The 22207-nt window shown below is 43.9% G+C and overlaps 2 protein-coding genes across 3 annotated transcripts in view; one reads left to right on the top strand and one right to left on the bottom strand.

The window, feature by feature from the left end:
* LOC102929592 (cytochrome P450 2D15) overlaps positions 1–15361 on the bottom strand; it is a 50012-nt gene extending 34651 nt beyond the window's left edge. Inside the window, exons 1-2 of one of the 2 annotated variants that reach the window (XM_043544353.1) lie at positions 15237–15361; positions 13083–13173 (exon numbers count right to left, since the gene is read on the bottom strand). In XM_043544353.1, coding sequence (XP_043400288.1) covers positions 13083–13106 — 24 coding nt within the window. In that variant the 5' untranslated portion in view covers positions 13107–13173; positions 15237–15361. Of the gene's footprint in view, positions 1–704; positions 1343–13082; positions 13174–15236 lie in introns of those variants that run through there. The other variant, XM_043544352.1, reaches the window with a different exon arrangement.
* On the top strand, positions 15347–21988 carry NDUFA6 (NADH:ubiquinone oxidoreductase subunit A6). The gene is made up of 3 exons (XM_037882953.2): positions 15347–15543; positions 18355–18470; positions 21789–21988. The coding sequence occupies exons 1-3, from the start codon at positions 15405–15407 to the stop codon at positions 21918–21920; spliced, it is 387 nt and encodes a 128-aa protein (XP_037738881.1). The 5' UTR covers positions 15347–15404; the 3' UTR covers positions 21921–21988.
* The last annotated feature ends 219 nt before the right edge of the window (positions 21989–22207 follow it).

The following is a 22207-nucleotide window of genomic DNA, read 5'->3' as shown; positions in this document are numbered from 1 at the left end:
TCTGAATAATACTGCTACTGATGTGTTACGAAATAATATAAAAATAATTAGAAATGAAGAACTCGGAAACAAACATTTTCCAAAGTGAACACACTTTCCCTTCAAAAGGCCACCCCCGGGGAATAGTCATCAAAACCAGCATTTCTTGTCTAAAAACCGGTTCAGTTAAGACATTCCCACCAGCTCTACTATACAGCTGTGTATGGGTCCCATTGCTAAAGTGATGTAATTCTCCAATTTACACACACCCCTTGGGAGGGTGCGTCCAAGTCCTAGTTTAAGGGCCCAAATGAGGAATAAGGCACTTACATTGCTGCTTTCTCAACCATTAGAGTAGTGTGAACTAGTGTCAATGCTTTCTTTATATTAACATTTACTTTAAAAAGTATAGTGAATGATGCAAACTGGTTTACAGTTTTGATGTACATATGGTTCCATAATGTATTACTGATCAACAAGTAACCAACCACCTACAGTGAGAGGGGGATGTCACAAGTTCACGTGATGAAAATTAGTGATTTTTTTTGCCTTGCTTTTATTCTGTTTAGCTTTTCTCCTTTTACAGATTGAAATCTTCCTGCAATGCAGTAAATAATAAGTGCAGTTCAGCTGCCACACAAGAACTGGAAACCGATCTGGCATGGCTGCTATTCACCAACCCTCTCTGCCAGTCAGTGAAAGGCATCTGTCCCTCTGGCACTTACCTCTGTTAAGGCAAGGTGAGGACATTGGAAATTGATCTGCAGCAAGTTCCCAATGAAAGGGAAGGAGACAGGACCTGGGGGGTAGTTGTTCCATCTCTTTCTGCGCTTCATGTGATCGAAAAGCAGGATAAAGACAGCACAAGAGAGGCCAAGTGTTGGGAAGCTGTTCCAGAGGGATGGGAGCTGGGACCCAAGCCAGGAGAGCAGTTCCATTGTGTCTCTCCTACCTCACTCTGTCCCCCAATACACTTTTCCCTTTCCCCTCCAACACTTTCCCTATTCCTGTTTCACCTTCTCCCAGTCTGTCTTTCTGTTTCTTTCTCCTACTTTCCCTCTCTCACTCTCCCCATCCCTCTCTTCCTTTCCCTCCGTTTTTATCTATTTCGCTAGCTATTCTATTCTAGTCACGCCCTCTCTTCTAAGAATGAAGGGCCATAAGCCCACACAGGACTTTACAAATAGCAAAGTGCCGGGCTGTGTAGTTATTGTTTCTCTTCAGCTCCTCCCCAGACCTCGTAGGAGTGGTGATGAAGGTGTGCCTGTCCCCACTTTACGCAAGCCATAATTTTACACAAAATCTGTAGGAGGAGTCACAGCTGGGGGCCGATCTTATGATAGTTGGAGTCAAAAAATGTACCGGTGAGGACTCTTGATTCCCTCACTCTCTCCACTTCAGCAGTAGAATTATAGCAGGCAAATTAGCTAAAAAGAAGAGGTTTGACTGGCTTTGTTACCTCTGACAATATATATATCTGCTCATGCCTATGGTATCTAACCATCACAGTAGCACTACTTAAGAAGGATCTGAGTTTTCCATGACTGGAATTATAACAATTAGACATCAATCATTAAGAATTTAATTACAATCCAATTTCTTCAAAATCATAAGAATATAAGAACGGCCATACTGGGTCAGACCAAAGGTCCATCAAGCCCAGTATCCTGTCCTCTGACAGTGCCCAATGGCAGGTGGCCCAAAGGCAAGTGATCCATGCCCTGTCACCCAATCCCACCTTCTGGCAAACAGAGGCTAGGGACACCATTCCTGCCCATCCTAGCTAATAGCCATTGATGGACCTATCTTCCATGAATCTATCTAGCTCCCTTTTGAACCCCATTATAGTATTGGCCTTCACAACACTCTCTGGTAAGGAGTTCCAGAGGTTGACAGTGCATTGTGTGAAAAAATACTTTCTTATGTTTGTTTTAAACCTGCTACCTATTAGTTTCATTTGGTGACCCCTGTTTTTGTGTTATGAGAAGTAGTTAACAACACGTCCTTATTTACTTTCTCCACACCAGTCATGATTTTATAGACCTCAAACATATCACCCTTTAGTCGCCTCTTTTCCAAGCTGAAAAGTCCCAGTCTTATTAATCTCTCCTCAGATGGAAAGCGTTCCATAACCCTAATAATTTTTGTAGCCCTTTTCTGAACCTTCTCCAATTCCAATATATCTTTTTTGAGATGGGGCGACCACATCTGCACGCAGTATTCAAGGTGTGGCCATACCATGGATTTATATAGAGGTAATATGATATTTTCTGTCTTATTATTTATCTCTTTCTTGATGATTCCCAATATTCTGTTCACTTTTTTGACTGTCACTGCACATATGAGTATGATCTGAGGATGATTTCAGAGAACTATCCACAATGGCTCCAAGAACCCCTTCTTGAGCAGTAACAGCTTATTTAGACCCCATTATTGTATATGTATAGTTAGGATTATGTTTTCCAATGTGCATTACTTTGCATTTATCAACATTAAATTTCATCTGCCATTTTGTTGCCCAGTCACCCAGTTGCGTGAGATCCTTTTGTAGCTCTTTGCAGTCTGCCTGGGACTTAACTATCTTGAGTAGTTTTGTATCATCTGCAAATTTTGCCACCTCACTGTTTACCCCTTTTTCCAAATCGTTTATGAATATGTTAAATAGGACCAGTCCCAGAACAGACCCCTTGGGGACACCATTATTTACCTCTCTCCATTCTGAAAACTGACCATTTGTACCTACCCATTGTTTCCTATCTTTTAACCAGTTACCAATCCATGAGAGAACCTTCCCTCTTATCCCATGACTGCTTATTCTGCTTAAGAGCCTTTGGTGAGGGACCTTGTCAAAGGCTTTCTGAAAAATCTAAGTACACTATATCCACTGGATCCCCTTGGTCCACATGCTTGTTGACCCCCTCAAAGAATTCTCGTAGATTGGTGAGGCATGATTTCCCTTTAGAAAAACCATGTTGACTTTTCCCAACAAATTATGTTAATCTATGTGTCTGACAATTTTGTTCTTTACAATAGTTTCAACCAATTTGCCTGGTACTGAAGTGAGGCTTACTGGCCTGTAGTTGCCAGGGTCACCTCTGGAGCCCTTTTTAAAAATTGCTGTCACATTAGCTATCCTCCAGTCATTTGGTACCGAAGCTGATTTAAATGATAGGTTACAGATGACAGTTAGTAGTACTGCAATTTCACACTTGAGTTTCTTCAGAACTCTTGAGTGAATACCATCAGGTCCTGGAGACTTATTATGTTTAGTTTATCAATTTGTTCCAAAACCTCCTCTAATGACACCTCACTTTGGACAGTTTCTTACATCTGTCACCCAGAAAGAATGTCTCAAGTTTGGGAATCTCCCTCACAGCCTCAACAGTGAAGACTGATGTAAAGAATTCATTTAGCTTCTCCGCAATGGCCTTATCGTCTTTGAATGCTCCTTTAGCATCTTAATCGTCCAGTGGCCCCACTGGTTGTTTAGCAGGCTTTCTGCTTCTGATGTATTTAAAAAAAGTTTTGCTATTACTTTTGGAGTCTTTGGCTAGCTGTTCTTCACATTCTTTTTTGGTCTTTCTAATTATATTTTTATACTTCATTTGCCAGAGTTTATGCTCTTCTCTATTTTCCTCATTAGGATTTATCTTCCACTTTTTAAAGGATGCCTTTTTGCCTCTCACTGCTTCGTTTTATTTGTTGTTTAACCACGTGGTTCTTTTTTGGTTCTCTTACTATGTTTTTTAAATTTGGGTATACATTTAAGTTGAGCCTCTATTATGGTGTCTTTAAAAAGTTTCCACGCAGCTTGCAGGGATATTACTTTTGGTACTGTACCTTTTAATTTAAAATCATTTTTGCATGTGTTTTCTAGGAGGTTTAACTACATAGAAATGTCTGTCTTACTCTATTATCAGAATCGTTCCATCAAAGAAAAGGTGAGCCAAGTGCTGCATTTCTTAAAAGCTCACTTGTAATTGATTGTAATGCTAACTAATTAACAATTTGACTTGTAAATCCTCAGAGAAGTCAGTCAGTACGGTCAACCCTGTGGCCTGAAGCCTAGGAAAGAAGGAAGGAAACAGAGTCAGTGCTCTGCTGTTATCTGCTGGAGAGCAAGAGGCATGGACTGAGTAAGGCAGCACCACATTTACATATTAACTTCAGATAGTTTGGGGACATAGGGGTATAATTTGGCTGAGTTTTGAACTTGCAGCCCATATTACCCTGGTGGGAACCATCTGGGCAAAGCCTGAACAATGACTGAGTACAGGGTTGCCCTGAAGAAGACTGATGTTTGCCAAGGTCGGGTAAGAGTCCTTGGACAGAAGGAGCCCAAGTTCCAGAAAAAAGAGAGATTGTCCATTCTTGGTTAATTGCTGGGACTGCTTTCGCAGTGGTTAAGAACTCTTCTGGGGCTGTCAGATCACTTATTCCCCTGGTACCGTAACAAAACCTGAGCTGAAAGCTACAGTTGCCTGATATGGGCAGAGCTGAGCAGTGGTTCTTGGAATGCTAATTGGGCCTTTAAACAACAAAAAATAAAATAAACAAATAAACCTTTCCACCTTGAAGTACCTTGTGTACCTAAAGTCTGACTGCAATGCTTTTGCTGTGTGTCCAGCTCATTACATTCTCCTCAGCCTGTATTCAGTGATATTGCAAGAGAATTCGAGCAATCAAGGTCCCAAAAGGCAAACTCTTCTCCATAACCTTGAGTAGTTTTGGTTTCTGTGCTAGCTTTGGTTATGTTGTCATGCTTCCCGCAGCCTCCATTGGCCAGGAACGGCGAACTGGAGCCACTGAGAGCTGCAGGGGGCCGTGCCTGCAGATGGTCAATGTCAGCAAAATATCTCACAGCCTGCAATCAGCTTACCCTCATGGACCACATGCAGCCCACGGGCCGCAGGTTGCCCACCACTGCTTTAGAGCCTACAAGTCAAAGCATGAAGGGACATATGAATGTTTAGCATATCTGCCATTTTTGCCAGAAGCTGGGAATGGGCGACAGGGGACGGATCACTTGATGAGTACCTGTTCTGTTCATTCCCTCTGGGGCACTTGGCATTGGCCACTGTCGGATGGCTGGATACTGGGCTAGATGGACCTTTGGTCTGAGCCAGTATGGTTATTCTTAGGTTCTTATGTAAATACCTTGCAACACCTGCTAAAACAGTGCTATGCAAATACCTGTTCCCATTTTCAGGTGACATTGTAAATAAGAAGTGGGCAGCATTATCTCCCATAAATGTAAACAAACGTGATTGTCTGAGCGATTGGCTGAACAAGAAGTAGGATTGAGTGGACTTGTATGAGGTGAATTGAAAAATACTACTTCTTTTGTTTATCTTTTTTACAGTGCAAATATTTGTAATAAAAATAAAGTGAGCTCTGTACACTTTGTATTCTATGTTGTAACTGAAATCAATATATTTGAAAATATAGAAAAGCATCCAAAACATCTATAATAAATTTAAATTGGTGTTCTATTGCTATTTAACAGTCAATTAAAACAGAGATTAATTGCAACTATTTTTTTTAATCTAGTCAATTTGTTTTGCGATAAACTCATGCATTAACTGTGATTAATTGACAGCCCTAGAGTGGCAGGGTGGACTAGGTCTGGAGGTCCCCTGCTGGAGGCCTTGCAGCCTGCATCACCCTGCCCCAGAATACAGCAGTGAGAAGTCCTCCAGGCAGCCTAGAGTGGCTGCAGAGGAACAACTAATCAGAGGGATGATGAAGCAGCTAATCTGGGGCCAGAACGGCCCTATATAAGACAAGCACTAGAGCAGAGAAGTCAGTTGCTGGCTGGAGCTCGAGGAGTGAAGCTTGGGTGACTGGCTGGCTGGAAGAGCAGCAGTACCGCGGACAGCTTACTGTGCAGAGCTCACTGCAGACAGGACTGAAGCCCAGGGAAGGCTGCTGATGACCAGGTGCCTGGCTGGTGGGAAGAGCAGCAGGACCAGCGGAAGGTTAGTTTGGGCAGCCTGAAGCCCAGGGGGACTGAGCACAGAACCTGGCCAGGCCAGCAAGGGTACCAAGATGGGCCCCGCTGGTCTGGTTGAAGACTGAGCCCCTGGGCTGCTGAAACACCAGCAGCTGCGGGTACTGAGATGGGCCCTGGCTGGGTGGCTGAAGAAGGCAGTGCATCTGGGAGAAACCTTAGAGCTACGGCCCCATACCAGGGCTGAGCTAAGAACTTGGACTTTAAACCCCAGAAGGGGAGACAGTGTATGTAGCTCGGCCGGAGGGCTAAGTCGCTGAAGACCCACTTAGAGAACCATCGGCTGGGGATGGGGGGCGCTCACGAGAGGCAGGTGCCACCCCGAAAAAAACCTGGGATCGCAGGCATATCAGCCAGAGAAAAGGGGATACTCATGAGAGGTGGGTGCTGACCCCGTTACACCTAGTTAGGAATGTGACTGTATGCTGGTAAACGTTACTGCATTAGAGGCACTGTGTTCCATTCGTTGGGCAGGAAGTCCTCTGCATTAGTCAGTAGCACCCTAAGGAAGGACTAGTCTTAATGGAGTTCAAAGGGAATCCTGTCTCATCCATGACAGGCAAATGTCAGCTGCAACGGGGGAATACCCAAAAGAGTAAGGATGGACAGAGGGATCCTTAAGACTCCCAGATGGAAACACACAATTTAAAGGGGTGAGGGAAACCACTCCTCCTGGCCAAAAAAGTTGGGGGTTTTTACATTGTCTTTATTTTTTTTGCAGGGTAAAACCTAAATTCTCTTTCCAGCTGAAAGCACCAACCATCCTTGGTAAGTTTTTGTGCAGCCACAAAAAACAATCGTTTTCTTTGCATCTAAGTTTTACTTTAAATGTGGTAATTATTCCTGTGGTTTATTGTTTGTATTAGGATAGTACCTGGAGGTCTCTTTGTGCTAGGCATTGTACAGATACACAGTAAGAGACAGTCCCAGCCCTGACTGCCCCCCGGGACCCTCTACCCAACCCCACCATCACCACACGCGCCGCCGCCCCCTTTACATGCCGCTCAGAGCAGCAGGAGCTCGCAGCCCCACTGCCCACATGGCAGCGTCAATGCGTGGCTGAGGGAGTAGTGGGGGAGAGGCCGGGGGCGAGCATCCTGGGCCAGGAGCTCAGGGACCAGGCAGGACAGTCCTGCGGGCCAGATGTAGCCTGCGGGCCGTAGTTTGCCCACCTCTGGTTTAGATATTTATTGTTAGAGGTTGACAATGTAACCGAAGGACTCCTGTCTATTGCTGTATTCTGTTAAGTCAGAGATCAAAAGGAGATGTTAACATTTAGATGAACTGTCAATGTAGTAATAGCACTGTCTTCATTTCTCTTTGAAGTATGCAGTAAACTTCCTGTAAATGGCAGGAAATGGGCAGTTGCCTTACATTAATCCATGCAGCTAATTAGCAATGGTGCTTAGGAAATAGGAGGTTACTTCAAGACCACTACTGGTCACCCAAGGACTGCATGCTGTCAAGAGGCTGCTGGACAACTATAAAAAGAACTTTAGGGCCCTGAGCCTCTTATCTCAGAGCTGCTTAAGCTTCATCAGGGGAAGTTTGAGTCACAAGACTGAGGTCTCCAGCTCCATTCTGGATCACCCTGATCTTGGATATTGGACTTTGGACTATAAACTGATGAACTGACTCTGGAAAGGACTCCGCAATTCTAGAGCTCACCCACTCTACTATGAAACTGACCTAAGAACTTTGTTCATATCTGTATGTATAATGATCTTTTAACCAATACTCTCTCTCTTTTTTCTTTTTTAATAAATCTTAGTTTTGTTAATAAGAATGGGCTGTAAGTGTGTATTTGGGTAAGATCTGAGATATTCATTAACCTGACGGGCAATGTGTCCGATCCTTTGGGATTGGTAAACTTTTTATATGATGAACAAGATATTCAGTAATCCTCATCATATCTGACTTGGGTGTCTGGGTGGGAGCTCAAGGATGGGTTGCTGTATTTTGGCTTCTGAGTAACCAGTAAGGTATTGTATTATAGAAGCTGTTTTGTTGCTGGCTTGGTGAATCTAAGTATTACAATAACCACTACTTTTGGGGATTGTCTGCCCCATTTTTGCAGTTTGCCCTAATTGAGCAATGTCAGCATGCCCTCGCTCCCTGGTACCCCGGTCACACCTTGTTATGGGCTGACTCAAAACCTCATTCAAACTGATGTGTGAACATGCCTGTCACTTAAGATAGTTGTAAGAAATACTTAAGGGGCAATACCTAATACAAGGCCGAATAGAATCCACCCAGAAACTAGCATCAGGTGGGTATGGAGTTCCACTTGGTATTATAACCAGGTTGTCACGGGGGCGGGGGGAATGGAAGGGGGTTGTGAGTCTGTGAGAGAACATACAGAAACTGAGAACAGAAAAAAACAGAGACAGGCAGTGACAAAAGCAAGAAGGACAAGTAGTAGTAGCCTGTGAGCACAGTGAGACCCTAGAAAAAAGCTTTTGGGTCTGTTGGCAAAAGAGGCTTTGGGCCATAAGCTAAGAAACTGCTCCTTTTGTTACTGGTTCCACCTGAGTTCAGAGGAGCAGGACTTTGTATGTTCCTTATAAATAAAGAAGACTGCATCAAAGAAAGTACCAGACTCCATCAATTTCTACTTCCAACTGGAATGTCCCCAGAGCCCTGAAATTTGACGAACATAAGAACGGCCATAGTGGGTGAGACCAAAGGTTCATCTAGCCCAGTATCCTGTCTTCCAACAGTGGCCAATGCCAGGTGCCCCAGAGGGAATGAACAGAACAGGTAATCATCAAGTGATCCATTCCCTGGCACCCATCCCCAGCTTCTGGCAAACAGAGGCTAGGGATACCATCCCTGCCCATCCTGGCTAATAGCCATTGATAGACCTATTCTCCATGAATTTATCTGGTTCTTTTTTGAATCCTGTTATGGTCTTGGACATCACAACATCCTCTGCCTATTAATTTCATTTGGTGACCCCTGTTCTTGTGTTATGAGAAGTAGTTAACACTTCCTTATTTACTTTCTCCACACCAGTCATGATTTTATAGACCTCAAACATATCACCCCTTAGTCGCCTCTTTTCCAAGCTGAAAAGTCCTAGTCTTATTAATCTCTCCTCAGTTGGAAGCCGTTCCATAACCCTAATAATTTTTGTAGCCCTTTTCTGAACCTTCTCCAATTCCAATATATCTTTTTTGAGATGGGGCGACCATATCTGCACCCAGTACTCAAGATGAGGCATTCTGTCGACTTATATAGAGGCAATATGATATTTTCTGTCTTTTTATCTATCCCTTTCTTAATGATTCCCAACATTCCGTTCACCTTTTTGACTGCCGCTGCACATTGAGTGGATGTTTTCAGAGAACTATCCACAATGGCTCCAAGATCTTTCCTGAGTAGTAACAGCTAATTCAGACACCATCATTTTTTATGTATAGTTGGGATCATGTTTTCCAATGTGCATTAGTTTGCATTTATCAACATTGAATTTCATCTGCCATTTTGTTGCCCAGTCACCCAGTTCTGAGAGATCCTTTTGTAGATCTTCGCAGTCTGCCTGGGACTTAACTATCTTGAGTAGTTTTGTATCATCTGTAAATTTTGCCACAGCACTGTTTACTCCTTTTTCCAGATAATTTTGAATATGTTGAATAGGATTGGTCCCAGAACAGACCTCTGGGGGACACCACTATTTACCTCTCTCCATTCTGAAAACTGACCATTTATTCCTACCCTTTGTTTCCTATCTTTTAACCAGTTACTAATCCATGAGAGAACCTTCCCTCTTATTCCATGACAGCCTTTGGTGAGGGACCTTGTCCACGTGCTTGTTGACCCTCTCAAAGACTTCTAGTAGCTTGGTGAGGCATGACTTCCCTTTACAAAAACCATGTTGACTCTTCCCCAACAAATTATGTCCATTTATGTGTCTGACAATTTTATTCTTTATTGTAGTTTCAACTAGCCATTCAGGTTGGAAAGGGGCAACACTATTATCTAGTGTGGCTGTTGAGCAAATAGGAAAGATAGAGGTGTTGTGCTTTGTGCTGCTAAGGTACAAATACTGAGCTAGCTAACAAAAGTCCATTCTTGAATTATGTGAGGCTTTAGACCAGCAGGTCCCAATTTTTTTGCTGGCATGTCCCCATTTTAATGAAATATTTCCTGCCGGAACCCCAGACTACATGGAGGAGCCAAATGGTGTCCTCTGCACAGCACGATCTCAGACACACCATAAGTGTGAGCTCACCCCTTGTGGAGAATGCCATTTTGCTCTACAAAATGGTGTCCCCCACCCAGTGTGACCTCCTACATATGGTGCATGCGAGGTCATGCTGTACAGAGCAAAATGGCATCCTCTGCACACAAAGGATTGCCACGATCCCATGTGCTGATGGCGCGGCCCCATTTGGGGTTGTGAGCTACGCTTTGGGAACTGCTCTCCGGAGAGAGTGAAAGGCAGGCACTGACAAAGGGTGCAGGGGAGACGCTGATTGCACTGCAGTTTGGCACAAATGGAAGGTGGCTGCTCAATTACCTGTTTACAGACTAAAATAAAATCATAAAATGAAAAACAAAAGTGGCTTTTAACCAAGGATACGTCCACACTTTGGAAGGTGTAATCTCCAGCTCAAGAAGACGTGCCTCCATTAACTCTGAGCTAGCTAGTGTGCTAAAAAGAGAAGTGTAGCCATGGGGGTGCAAGCAGTGGGAGGGGCTAGCCACCTGAGTAAGTACCTACCATCTTGGACGGGATCATCCTCATGGCGGCCAGCCCCTCCCATTGCTCACGCTGCAGTGGCTACACTCCTACATGCTATCACTGAGTTAGCGTAGGTATGTATCCCCAACCTGGAACATACACCCCCAGACTGAAGTGTAGATGTACCAGCTGAGCCAATACCTAGCTCAGCTTAGTACCCAGACACACAGAGAACCCCCCCAGTACTGCAGAGTATCCTGGGAATGCATTAGAAGCTGCCTAAGTTTGTGATACTTTTTTTTCTTTGATGGGACCTCAACCCCTCTCTGCCACTGAAACAGTTGGCTGCATTGAAACAAACCTAGAAAGCACCAACCACCCTGCCAAATGTTCATGGATTTTTGGAGGTGATCTGCTCACTGGGAAAGGTTCTGTGGAAAAGCTATAATACTGCTCATTGCATAGACCCTCCTGTCTAAGCCCTCATGGTTCACACTGCTGGAACTCCTAAGCTGCACTCGTACAAGCCTGGCAGAGGCAGTGCCCCACCAGTTCAGGCATCCCACTGCTGTTGATGTGGTGACCAGAGGGGTTAGGACAGACCCTACAGCCCCTCCACCAGCCACAGCTGGCGTCCTTTGGTGTATCAGAGAATCAGTATTTCCCTCTTCCCATCTCTCTGGTGAGTTGGGAAGCATATGGGAGACTGGAAACATCCCTCTCTCCTTTATCCCCTACTAATCCATGTACCCCATTGCAGTGGTCCCAGAGCCTCCAGTAACAAACGCCTTCCTTTGATCAGGGTGCCTTGCAACAGATGAAGAAGCATGTGGCACACAGCAATTTTGATCATGGTTTAACAGAAAGCCTTAACTCTGACCTCATCCTTTTCCCATATTGTTTCTGAACAGATTCCTGGGCTTGTAGTTAAGGTTTTCCATCATAGTGCAGAAGATTAATGTATTGCATTCAGTATGTTCCTGTGTCTATTGGAGTATGAAGTAATTTCTCTGGGGAGATGCAGCATGCTCATGAAGAACAGAGCCTAATGTGACGAATGGGCGTATAGGGATAAGCGAGGGAGGTCCTCCTCAACGTGGCAGTTCTGTGTTCCTCAGGGATTAGGTAGGTGGGTTTGTTACATAAGCAACCGGAATTGATTTGTAACAAGTTTATTTTCTATTTAAATAATGACAATGGTAGAAGATAAGCAATGCATTATTTAAGGTGAGGGTTTACTCCTGGAGAAATTCTGCACCAAAAAATTAAATTCTGCACACAATATTTTCTGCAAAATTCTGCATATTTTATTTGTCAAAATAACAGAATATAATCATGCAAGTTTCACTTATTTTGGTAATTTATTTCAAAATATCTGTCAGCAAGTATGTCTGTAACAATACAGACAAAAAAAGATTCTGGTAATTTTTTTTGACAGATTCCTTTCTAGGCATATTAATGCAGAACTTTAAGTACTTCATTTAAATTACAATCCAGAATTATATTTCCTGAAGTAGAAGTAGTGCAAAGGCTTGGGGAGTCAGGGATAATGGAGAAGCTGAAAGAGAGGGAAGGAGCCTAGGGAGTGAACCTGGAGGGTGTTGGGTGTGGGTGGGAGAAGGGTTTCTTTCGGGGTGATGGGGGATTGTTAGGGAGTTGGGAAGCCTCCCACATGCAGACCCTGGCTGACCCCAAGCCTCTCCCATTCAGTCAGGAACATCTGCCCCTGTCCCCACACTCCCCGTCCCCATGGGTCTCTGCAGCACTCCTCCCCCACCCCCAGATTCAATGTTGTCACCCCACTAGCTCCTGAGCCCATGTCCCAGTCTGTACCCCCACTATCCATGCTGAACCCCAATTTGTGGCCCCCCCAGCAGCCCTATGTGCCCCACTCCGTCCAAACCTGGCTCCACAGGCAGGGTGCTGTGATGAACTTCTACTCCTGGGGGAATGCTGCAGCTGACTGTTCTTGTGCCACAGCGGCCTCCGGTGGGCAAACTGTGGAACTGCAGCACTTCTTGGGGAAAATGTATTTTATGCAGGAAAATACCAAATTATGCAGGAGAGAAGAATTCTGCACAACCACAGATGTGCAGAATTTCCCAGGAGTAAGGGTTGCCCAGTTTACTGCAGAATATGGAGTACAGGACTGCTTCCCATTGGGCTGAGTAGTTTACATAGGCCCCTACTGCAAGCAGCTCAGGCTCTCAAGCCCTAAGTAAAGCATTACAAGGCCAGAATTTCTTCACTGGAGAAATAGAGAGAGGGAGTTATTTTGCAGAGATTGCATATAGTGGTACCATGAGGACACTGTAGAACAGACCCAGCTCAGCACAGACTGCACTGATCTTCCCCTTGAAGCTGCTCGCATGATGGGAGGGACACCTTCCTTTAGAGGAGACTCACCTTCCCATAACAGTAGTGGGTCATTTCTCATGCACTGTGCCTCATTTCTACAGGGATGGCCTCTCCCAGCTGCTCCTCCCCTTGGATTTACCTGCAGAGAAAGGCAGGAAGGCCTCTCGCTTCACAAACTGCCCATCGGCATCCTGTAGTTGAACGCTGGTTCCGAACAAGACCAGCAAATGCTCACTATCTTTCTGCAGGAAACTCAGCTGACTGGCTAGAAGCATATGGTGCAACACTGAAAGACTCAACAGTTGAAAAAATGAAGAACTCTCTCACCACATTCAAAAAAATTGCATACATGGCTGATGAATGCACCGATGCAAATGGACATCAAGTTATTGTGTACGTTATCTTGATGTCAGGGGTAGGCCAGTAGATGCATTTCTAGATGTTCAAGTTATAGAAGACACATCGGCTGCATCTGTGACAACCCACATCTTAGAAGAGTTAAATGCTTGTCAATTGGACCCCAAACAGATGGCTGTTTTTGCATTTGATGGAGCTGCAAACTTCTCTGGAAGACATGGTGGAGCACAAGCTTTACTCAGAGAAAAGTGTAACCCTAATCTCTCCTATACACACTGCAGAGGCCATCTACTCCAACTAGCACTAGTATGAGCAGCAGAATCTTCAAAAGACATAAAAAAAGCTATAAATTTAATGTCTTCATTATATTCTTTTTTTCAGCAAGAATCCAAAAAGACTGAATATCTTGGAAAATATAGAATACACACTGGGACTGAAGTTCAAATTTGTCCAACCTGGGAAAACCCTCTGGCTTTCTCATGAGCGATCCTTGGCTGTTGTCTTAAAACTACTCCAGCCATTATTACTGGCTTTAGAATGTATCTACCAAGATGGGATGGATCTAAGTAGTGAGGCTGGTGGATTACTTTTGCTACTACGTTCAGAGAAGACTATTGCCCTTCTCTCTCTTGTAAGTCTACTGTTGAAACCACTTGGGTCATTAAACAATGCCATCCAGGCATCTGCTACAACAGTAGTAGATCTTTGTCCAGCAATAGAAGCTACATTTGGATCAATCAGAGAGCCATCCATTGAAAAAGTACTGGAAGAAGCAAAGACTTCAGTCCAGAAGTTGACTAATGAAGGCATTTATATTGAATCCTTAAGTGAAGAGGACAAGAAGTGTTTGTTAAGACAACTGAAAAAGTACACAGACTTGATTCTTAAAAAATCTACAACAGCGACTTCTAGATTCTACTAAACCTCTACGTAGCTTTTACAGATGCCTGTCCTATAAAACACCGACAATTGAGTGGAGTGAGGCACTACCAGCAATGGGGCTGCCATGGGATCAGGACAGAATAGAACACAGAGTGGAATATCATACGACGAATGAATGAAGATTTGACTTCAACTTCTTTTTTTTCCATCATTCTTTGTGTTCTGTTTCCTGGGATGAAAGAAGTAGGAATTCATCTCTTGCTATTCCCAGTCACAACAGCTACAGTTGAGCATTGTTTTTCCATCACTGAATAGAATTTTGTGTTTTGAAAGAAGTCGCCTTCTGCCTGATCATGCGAATGAACTAATGAGCATATCAATTGAAGGAATGGAAGTACCGGACACACGAGAAGCCACCAAAGATGAACGCATTGCATTCAAGAAGTTCATTAACAGAGTCGTGCAAAGTTATAACAAGAAACCAAGAAGGATGTAGACGTAGTGCTTCATAGAAGGCTTGAGTAGCCAACTTTAATTTGTGTGATGATTTTAAAACATGAGTTAAATCTAATAAAATGGTCATGAAACATTTTTCAGTTTTTACTATGGTGCCATACAGCCCACATTCACCTTCACAGTCTCACCCCTCAACGGCCCTGACATACACCTCTGTAAAGTTGAACACCCCCCTAATTTCAATTCCTAGGGAAACCAGAGCCCAAATCCAGCTGGAGGCCGGGCACCTCCCCTAGGGCCTGCTGCTAGGGCCGGCGCAATGGTCAGGCCTGGCGGGGGCGGGCAGAGCAAGAGGCCTGGCCGGCTCCTCGGGACCCCACAGCCCTTCACCCCCGGCCCCAGCCACGGAAGCGGGAAACAAACCTGCTCTAGCCCCTCTTCAGGGCCTGCCTGCAGCTAGGGTAACCCGGGCAACGGGCAGCCCGAGGACGATTATCAGCCACTTACGCCCAATCAGGGATCAGGACCTCGGCCTTCACCCAATTGTTTGCCGGCGTGGGTGGGCGCTGCCGGGGGGCGGAGAACGATAGCTTTACAAACCAATCAGATGCCAGAGTCGATAAGACCCCGCCCCGTGCCCGGAGCAAGGGGCGTGGTCGCCGCTCCGACGGCAAGATGGCGGCGGCCGGGGCGGGGAAGGTGGCGAAGGCGGCGGGCTCGGCGGTGAAGCCGATCTTCAGCCGGGACCTGGGCGAGGCGAAGCGGCGGGTGCGGGAGCTGTACCGCGCCTGGTACCGGGAGGTGCCCAATGCCGGTGAGGGCGGCGCCCTGCGCAAGGTCGGAGCCGGCGGTGGCTTCGTTGCGGCACCGTGCGGGCTCCTGGGCTTCCGCCGGGGCGCTGGGCGGCGGGGCCCTGCGGGGGAGGCCCCGGCCCCCTTCCCGGTGACAGTGCCTCGGGGGCGCTGCGGGCTTCTCCGCTCTCCTGCCAGGCGGCGGGGCGGGGCTGACCTTGGGGCTCCAGTGCGGGGAGGGGGACTCTGCCCATCTCTCCCCTCCCGCTCTTGGAGACCCCGCGCTGGGCAGGACTCCCCGCGGCTCTGCCCTGGTATCTGCTTGCCACTGAGCCTTGCGGTGTCTTGGGTGCTGGGCTGGGGCTCACTCAGGCCACCAGGGCTCTGTTGCTAGTGCTGCCAGTGGCCTGCTGTGTGACCTTGGCCATGTCACTCTGCCTCCCTTTCCCCATTTGTAAAACTGGGACAGCGATAGTCCCTTTTCTTTATGAAGCACTTCAACATTCAAATGGGCATGGGGGTAGGGGTGGTTCTAAAGAGATTATTTATTCTTCAGGCTTTCTCTTCCACTGAATCCTGATGGCTGTCGACACTAAATACTTTAGTTGTGTGGGCTGCCTTCCCCGTTCAGCAGCAGGGAGAGTATCCAATAAGGTGCATGTAACATTGGCACAGGTTACAAAGTATACTGTTTTTTTTAAATCAGGTACTTCTGTCCAATCATGCATCAGGACCCTGGATGACTTTGACTTAATGTGAATGGCTTGTAGACTTTAAAGTCAGGAGGGACCATCGTGATCAGACTCTAATCTGATCTCCAGCATGTTGCAGGCCACAGAACCTCACCCATCCACTCCTGTAACAGACTGATCCTTAATCTCTGGCTGAGTCACTGAAGTTCTCAAATCATGATTTAAAGACTTCAAGTTACAGAGAATCCACCATTTCCACTGGTTTAAACACGCAAGTGATATGTGTCCCAGGCTGCAGAGAAAGGCAGAAAACTCCAGGGTCTCTGACATCTGACCTGAGGGAGAATTCCTGCCCAAACCCAAATATGACAATCTGGTAGATCCAGACCATGTGGGCAAGACCCACCAGCTAGACAGCTGGGAAAGAATTTTCTGTACTAATTCTGAAACCTCCCCATCTAGTGTCCCATCACTGGCTGTTGGAGATATTTGCTGCTAGGTGTCACAGATAAACTACATGCTATTGTAGGCAGTCTCATCATACCACCCCCTCCATAAACTTATTGAGCTCGGTCTTGAAACTAGTTAGGTTTTTTTGCCCCCACTTCTCCACTTGGAAGCCTGTTACAAAACTTCACTGCTCTGATGGCTAAAAACCTTTGCCTAATTTAAAGCCTAAATTTGTTGATGGCCAGTATATATCAATTTGTTCTTGTGTCCACTTTGGCACTTAACTTCAATACCAAAGAGGGAGAAGAGTTATTTATCCCTCTGATCTATTGATAGAGAGCAGTCATATCTCCCCTCAGCTTTCTTTTAGTTCGGCTAAACAAGCCAAGCTCTTTGAGTCTCCTCTCATAAGGTAGGTTTTCCATTCCTCTGATCATCCTAGTAGCCCTTGTCTGCACTTGTTCCGGTTTGAATTAATCTTTCTTAAACATGGGAGATTAGAACTGCACACAGTATTCCAGATGAGGTTTCACCCCGTGCTTTGTATAATGGTACTAACACTTCCCTGTCTCTACTGGAAATACTCTGCCTGATGCATCCTAGGACTGCATGGACTCTTTTCATGATAGCATTACATTGGTGGCTCATAGTCACCTTGTGAGCGAACAGTACACCCAGGTCGTTCTCCTCCTCTGTCATTTCCAACTGTTAAAGCCCCAGTTTATAGCAAAACTTGTTTTTAGTACCTAAATGCATGACTTTGCACTATTAAATTTCATCCCATTTCTATATTAGTCTAATTTTAAAGGTCATCCAGATCTTCTATGGTGCTCCTCCATATTGGCTGTACCTCACAACTTTGTATCATCTACAAACTTTATTAGCATACTCCCCCTTTTTGTGACAAGGTCATTAATAAAAATGTTAAATAAGATTGGTCCCAAGACCAGTCCCTGAGGAACTCCACTAGTAGCCTCCCTCTAGCCTGACAGGTCACCTTTCAGTATGACCTGTTGTAGTCTTCCCCTTAACCAGTTTCTTACCCACTTTTCAGTTCTCATATTAATCCCCATCTTCTCCAATTTAATAATTTCTCTACTGTATAAATCGGTAGGGACATCTTGTCTGGTATCCTGTCTCCTTCAGTGAACAATACTGGATATTCAATAGAAAATCATAAGCCTTATTGTCTGTACCCCTACCATCTCTGGTATGATATGATGTATCCCATCAGCTGGGAACAAGAATTATTGAGACGATATGTAACTGGATCTTCTGCCACTTATTTTGTGATGCTGCAAGTCATCTTGATATATGTATTTTTTCAGTACTTTTTAGCACAGTTTTCAGGGTGCATCCCGTCCCAATGGCTGGAAGGGGCCTAGAGAGGAGGAAAAAAAGACTGCATCAAGACTCATATGTCTTCTCTTCTAACTTTGATCTCTTAGCCAAGTAGTGGGTTCGGCAAAGTAAGGATGTGTATTATAACTGCCTAAGTCTGCAAAACTGGGCTGATCAATTTCTGATTACAATTTTTAATAACTTCTAGCTGAAGAATAATTTCTAGTTGAGAAATAAAAGAACAAATTTTTCTTTGCAGTGTTCCATACATACAAAATTGAGACACTCTATGGTGGAAAACTTTAGCACATAGGTGATGATTTCTGTGAATATTCTCTGCTCTTTGTCTAGTACAACTATACCAGTTGGACATCTCGGTGAAACAGGGGCGTGATAAGGTGCGGGAGATGTTCGTGAGGAATGCCCATGTCACAGACCCCAGAGTGATTGACATACTGGTTATAAAGGTAAAACAAACAACAAACGTACTTACTTTCTCAAATCCACGAAGTGGTGTGATTAGCATGTATAAATAGTAGTGGGAGAGGGTGGCTCTTTGCTTGTCAAAGTTCTGTAGAACAAGCTGAGATATTGGAGCCCATTAAGATCAGAGTAATATAGTTAGGATATGTATTTCAGTCACAGATCCTAGAGAAGAAGAGACCTCCTTGCCCTTATAAAGCAGGTTGGTCTTTATAATAGACTCATAACTAGGGCTGTCAATTAATCACAGTTAACTCACGCGATTAACTCAAAAAAATTAATCTCGGTTAAAAAAATTAATTGGAATTAATCACACTGTTAAACAATAGAATACCAATTGGTATTATTAGATATTTGTGGATGGCTTTTCTTCATTTTCAAATATATCTATTTCAATTACAACACAGAATACAAAGTGTACAGTGCTCACTTTATATTTTTTATTACAAATATTTGCACTGTAAAAATGATAAAATAGTATTTTTCAATTCACCTCATACAAGTACTGTAGTGTAATTGCTTTATCGTGAAAGTGCAACTTACAAACGAAGGGTTTTTTGTTACATAACTGCACTCAAACAAAACAATGTAAAACTTTAGAGTCTACAAGTCCTCAGTCCTACTTCTTGTTTAGCCAATCGCCAAGAGAAACAAGGTTGGTTTGTTTTTACAATCACAGGAGATAATGTTGCCCACTTCTTAATTACAGTGTCACCTGAAACTGAGAACAGGCGGTCACATGGTACTGTTGTAGCTGGCATCACAAGATATTTACGTGCCAGATGTGCTAAAGATTCATATGCCTCTTCATGCTTTGGCCATTGTTCCAGAGGACATGCTTCCATGCTGATGATGCTTGTTGTTGGTTTTTTTTTGTTTTGTTTTGTTTTTTAAAAAAAGTGTTAATTAAATTAGTGTCTGAACTCCTTGGGGGAGAATTGTATGTCTCCTGCTCTGTTTTACCCGCTTTCTGCCATATATTTCATGTTATAGCAGTATCAGATGATGACCCAGCACATGTTGTTCATTTTAAGAACACTTTCCCTGCAGATTTGACAAAATGCAAAAAAGGTACCAATGTGAGATTTCTAAAGATAGCTACAGCACTCGACCCAAAATTTAAGAATCTGAAGTCCCTTCCAGAATCTGAGAGGGATGAGGCGTGGAGCATGCTTTCAGAAGTCTTACAAGAGTAACACTCTGATGCTGAAACTACAGAACCCATACTACCAAAAAAGAAAATCAACCTTCTGCTGGTGGCTTCTGATTCAGATGATGAAAATGAACATGCGTCGGTCCGCACGGCTTTGGATTGTTATTGAGCAGAACCTGTCATCAGCATGGACGCATGTCCTCTGGAATAGTGGTTGAAGCATGAAGGGACATATGAATCTTTAGTGCATCTGGCATGTAAATACTTGCAGCGCTGGCTATAACAGTGCCATGCAAATGCCTGTTCTCACTTTCAGGTGACATTGTAAACAAGAAGCAGGCAGCATTATCTTCTGCAAATGTAAACAAACTTGTTTGTCTGAGCGATTGGCAGAACAAGGACTTGCAGGCTCTAAAGTTTTACATTGTTTTATTTTTCAATGCAGGTTTTTATTGTACATAATTCTACATTTGTAAGTTGCAGTTTCATGATAGAGATTGCACTACAGTACTTGTAGTAGGTGAATTGAAAAATACTATTTCTTTTGTTTTTTATGGTGCAAATATTTGTAATAAAAATAAAGTGAGCACTGTACACTTTGTATTCTGTGTTGTAATTGAAATCAATATATTTGAAAATGTAGAAAACATCCAAAAATATTTAAATGATATTCTAGTATTGTTTAACAGTGCGATTAATTTTTTTGACGACCCCCTACTCATAACACCAGAGAGGAGGAGTTTAGTTAATAAAACTTCTCTTGTTCTGCATTTGTAAACAGGAATTGTCCAGCAGATGAAACAGTTGTGTTTAAGGATTCCTGTGTCTGTGCTTATAAAAGGTGATGGAAAGATTACTGTTGATGGAGAATTTGTGACCCCATTTGCCAGACTTTCATCTTACTGTGTTTTTTTCAGTCACAGTTGGAGGCAGTAGACATTACAGAAATACTTCTGCTGTAAATGATGGCTTTGGATTTTTAAGTGGGTGGCATAGCTGCATCAAGATTTTCTAGATAAACTTGCCAGATATGTAATTTGGGCTCCAGACCTGTCTGTCAAAGGGGGAATAAAATTACCAAAACACACAAACACCCCCCCTTAACATTTCAGAACAAGTGGCCAAAGCAAGACTAACTGAACTCTGCAGTAGCATTGCTTTACCAAGAGATTCCTTCAAACTGTGAACTGCATGCTCACCTCTAGTGCTATATAAGTACCAAGACAGACAAACAGTGTTTGTCAAGAGTGTGTATCAGTAACTTTAAGGGCAAAAAAATTATTATCCCCAAACCAACCATGATAAACCCAGAAATCCAGAATTAAAGTTGCACTTAAAAGAGCACCAATCGTGTTAAGGTAGGGAAATGCACAGTTTGGACACCCAAACAACCTTACCTCTGCCCTGTAGCAACACCATGTAATAACACATTTAAAGGAGGTCAGATGAATGATCATAACAGTCCTTCTGGCTTTGGAATTCATGATTGACATTTTAGACCCAGATTTGTTTCATACATTTATACAAATGTTTTATTTTCATGGTGTCCATAGAGAATTTTCACCCAAAGCTAAGTAATCTCACTGGTGAATCTGGGTATTGAACAGGGATTCTAAAATAAAGGTGCCTGCAGCCTTGTTACATGTCTGGAAGGGGTGCTAGGCCAGGGATGGGTTTCTGGCAGAGGAAATGGGGCAAGTCATGATACCTCTATGGAGAAGAGTCTTGGCTTTTCTCTCCTGTGCAGCTTGACACCTGCTGCCAGGCTGTAGAGGCATGGATGTTTGAAAAGCAGGTGGGTAACTAGGAATGCAGGTCATGAAAGGAGAGAACCAGTGATCTGGGTCACTTGCTCTGTGTGTTTGGGGGTGGGGCAGAGGAAATTAGTGATGTGAAGCTGGGGAGGTAGTGTTGAGTATACTTGTTAGGGGGACAGATTTAAAAGACTGTAAGGGTGAGGTTAGTAGACTTTTTAAAAGGACTGAATAATTGAACTAACCAGTGGAGTTTTGTTAAAAAAACCAAACTTCTGAATGCAGAGGTAGAAATAAACCATCTATGCATTCTGTTCTCATCTGCTCAAGCTACTTAAGATCTCCTAACTGGGAATTGATTTATGAACCCTGGCTTGCTTTTTGTATAAATGCAGGGGAAAATGGAACTACAGGAAACTGCTCGTGTATGGAAGCAGCGGACACACATCATGCGGTTTTTCCATGAGACAGAAACCCCGCGACCCAAGGACTTTCTGTCCAAGTTCTATGTGGGCCATGACCCTTGAGACAAACTGACTGAAAAACTAATTCTGTGTTTCACTGTCTTACTGCAAATAAAGCTCTGTATATTGGAGAGCAGTTCTTGAAATTCTTCATAAGGAAAGTATCCATCTCAACACTCTGTATGCTATTTTACTGATACAATGGGTTGTGTGCAGCAAGGATCCTATCTTCTGTTCCTGTCCACTTCTTAAAGTATTGTGCTTGCTCTGGAATATCTTGTAGCATGAGAAAGCAACCAAGTATACAATGAACTAAAGTAGGTTGGGGAACTTCAATTAGATTAAGCCTT

Source organism: Chelonia mydas, chromosome 1 (assembly GCF_015237465.2).
Source record: "Chelonia mydas isolate rCheMyd1 chromosome 1, rCheMyd1.pri.v2, whole genome shotgun sequence".
NCBI lineage: Eukaryota > Metazoa > Chordata > Testudines > Cheloniidae > Chelonia > Chelonia mydas.
The sequence above is the reverse complement of the archived record's forward strand: the minus strand, read 5'-3'. Positions and strand labels throughout refer to the sequence as shown.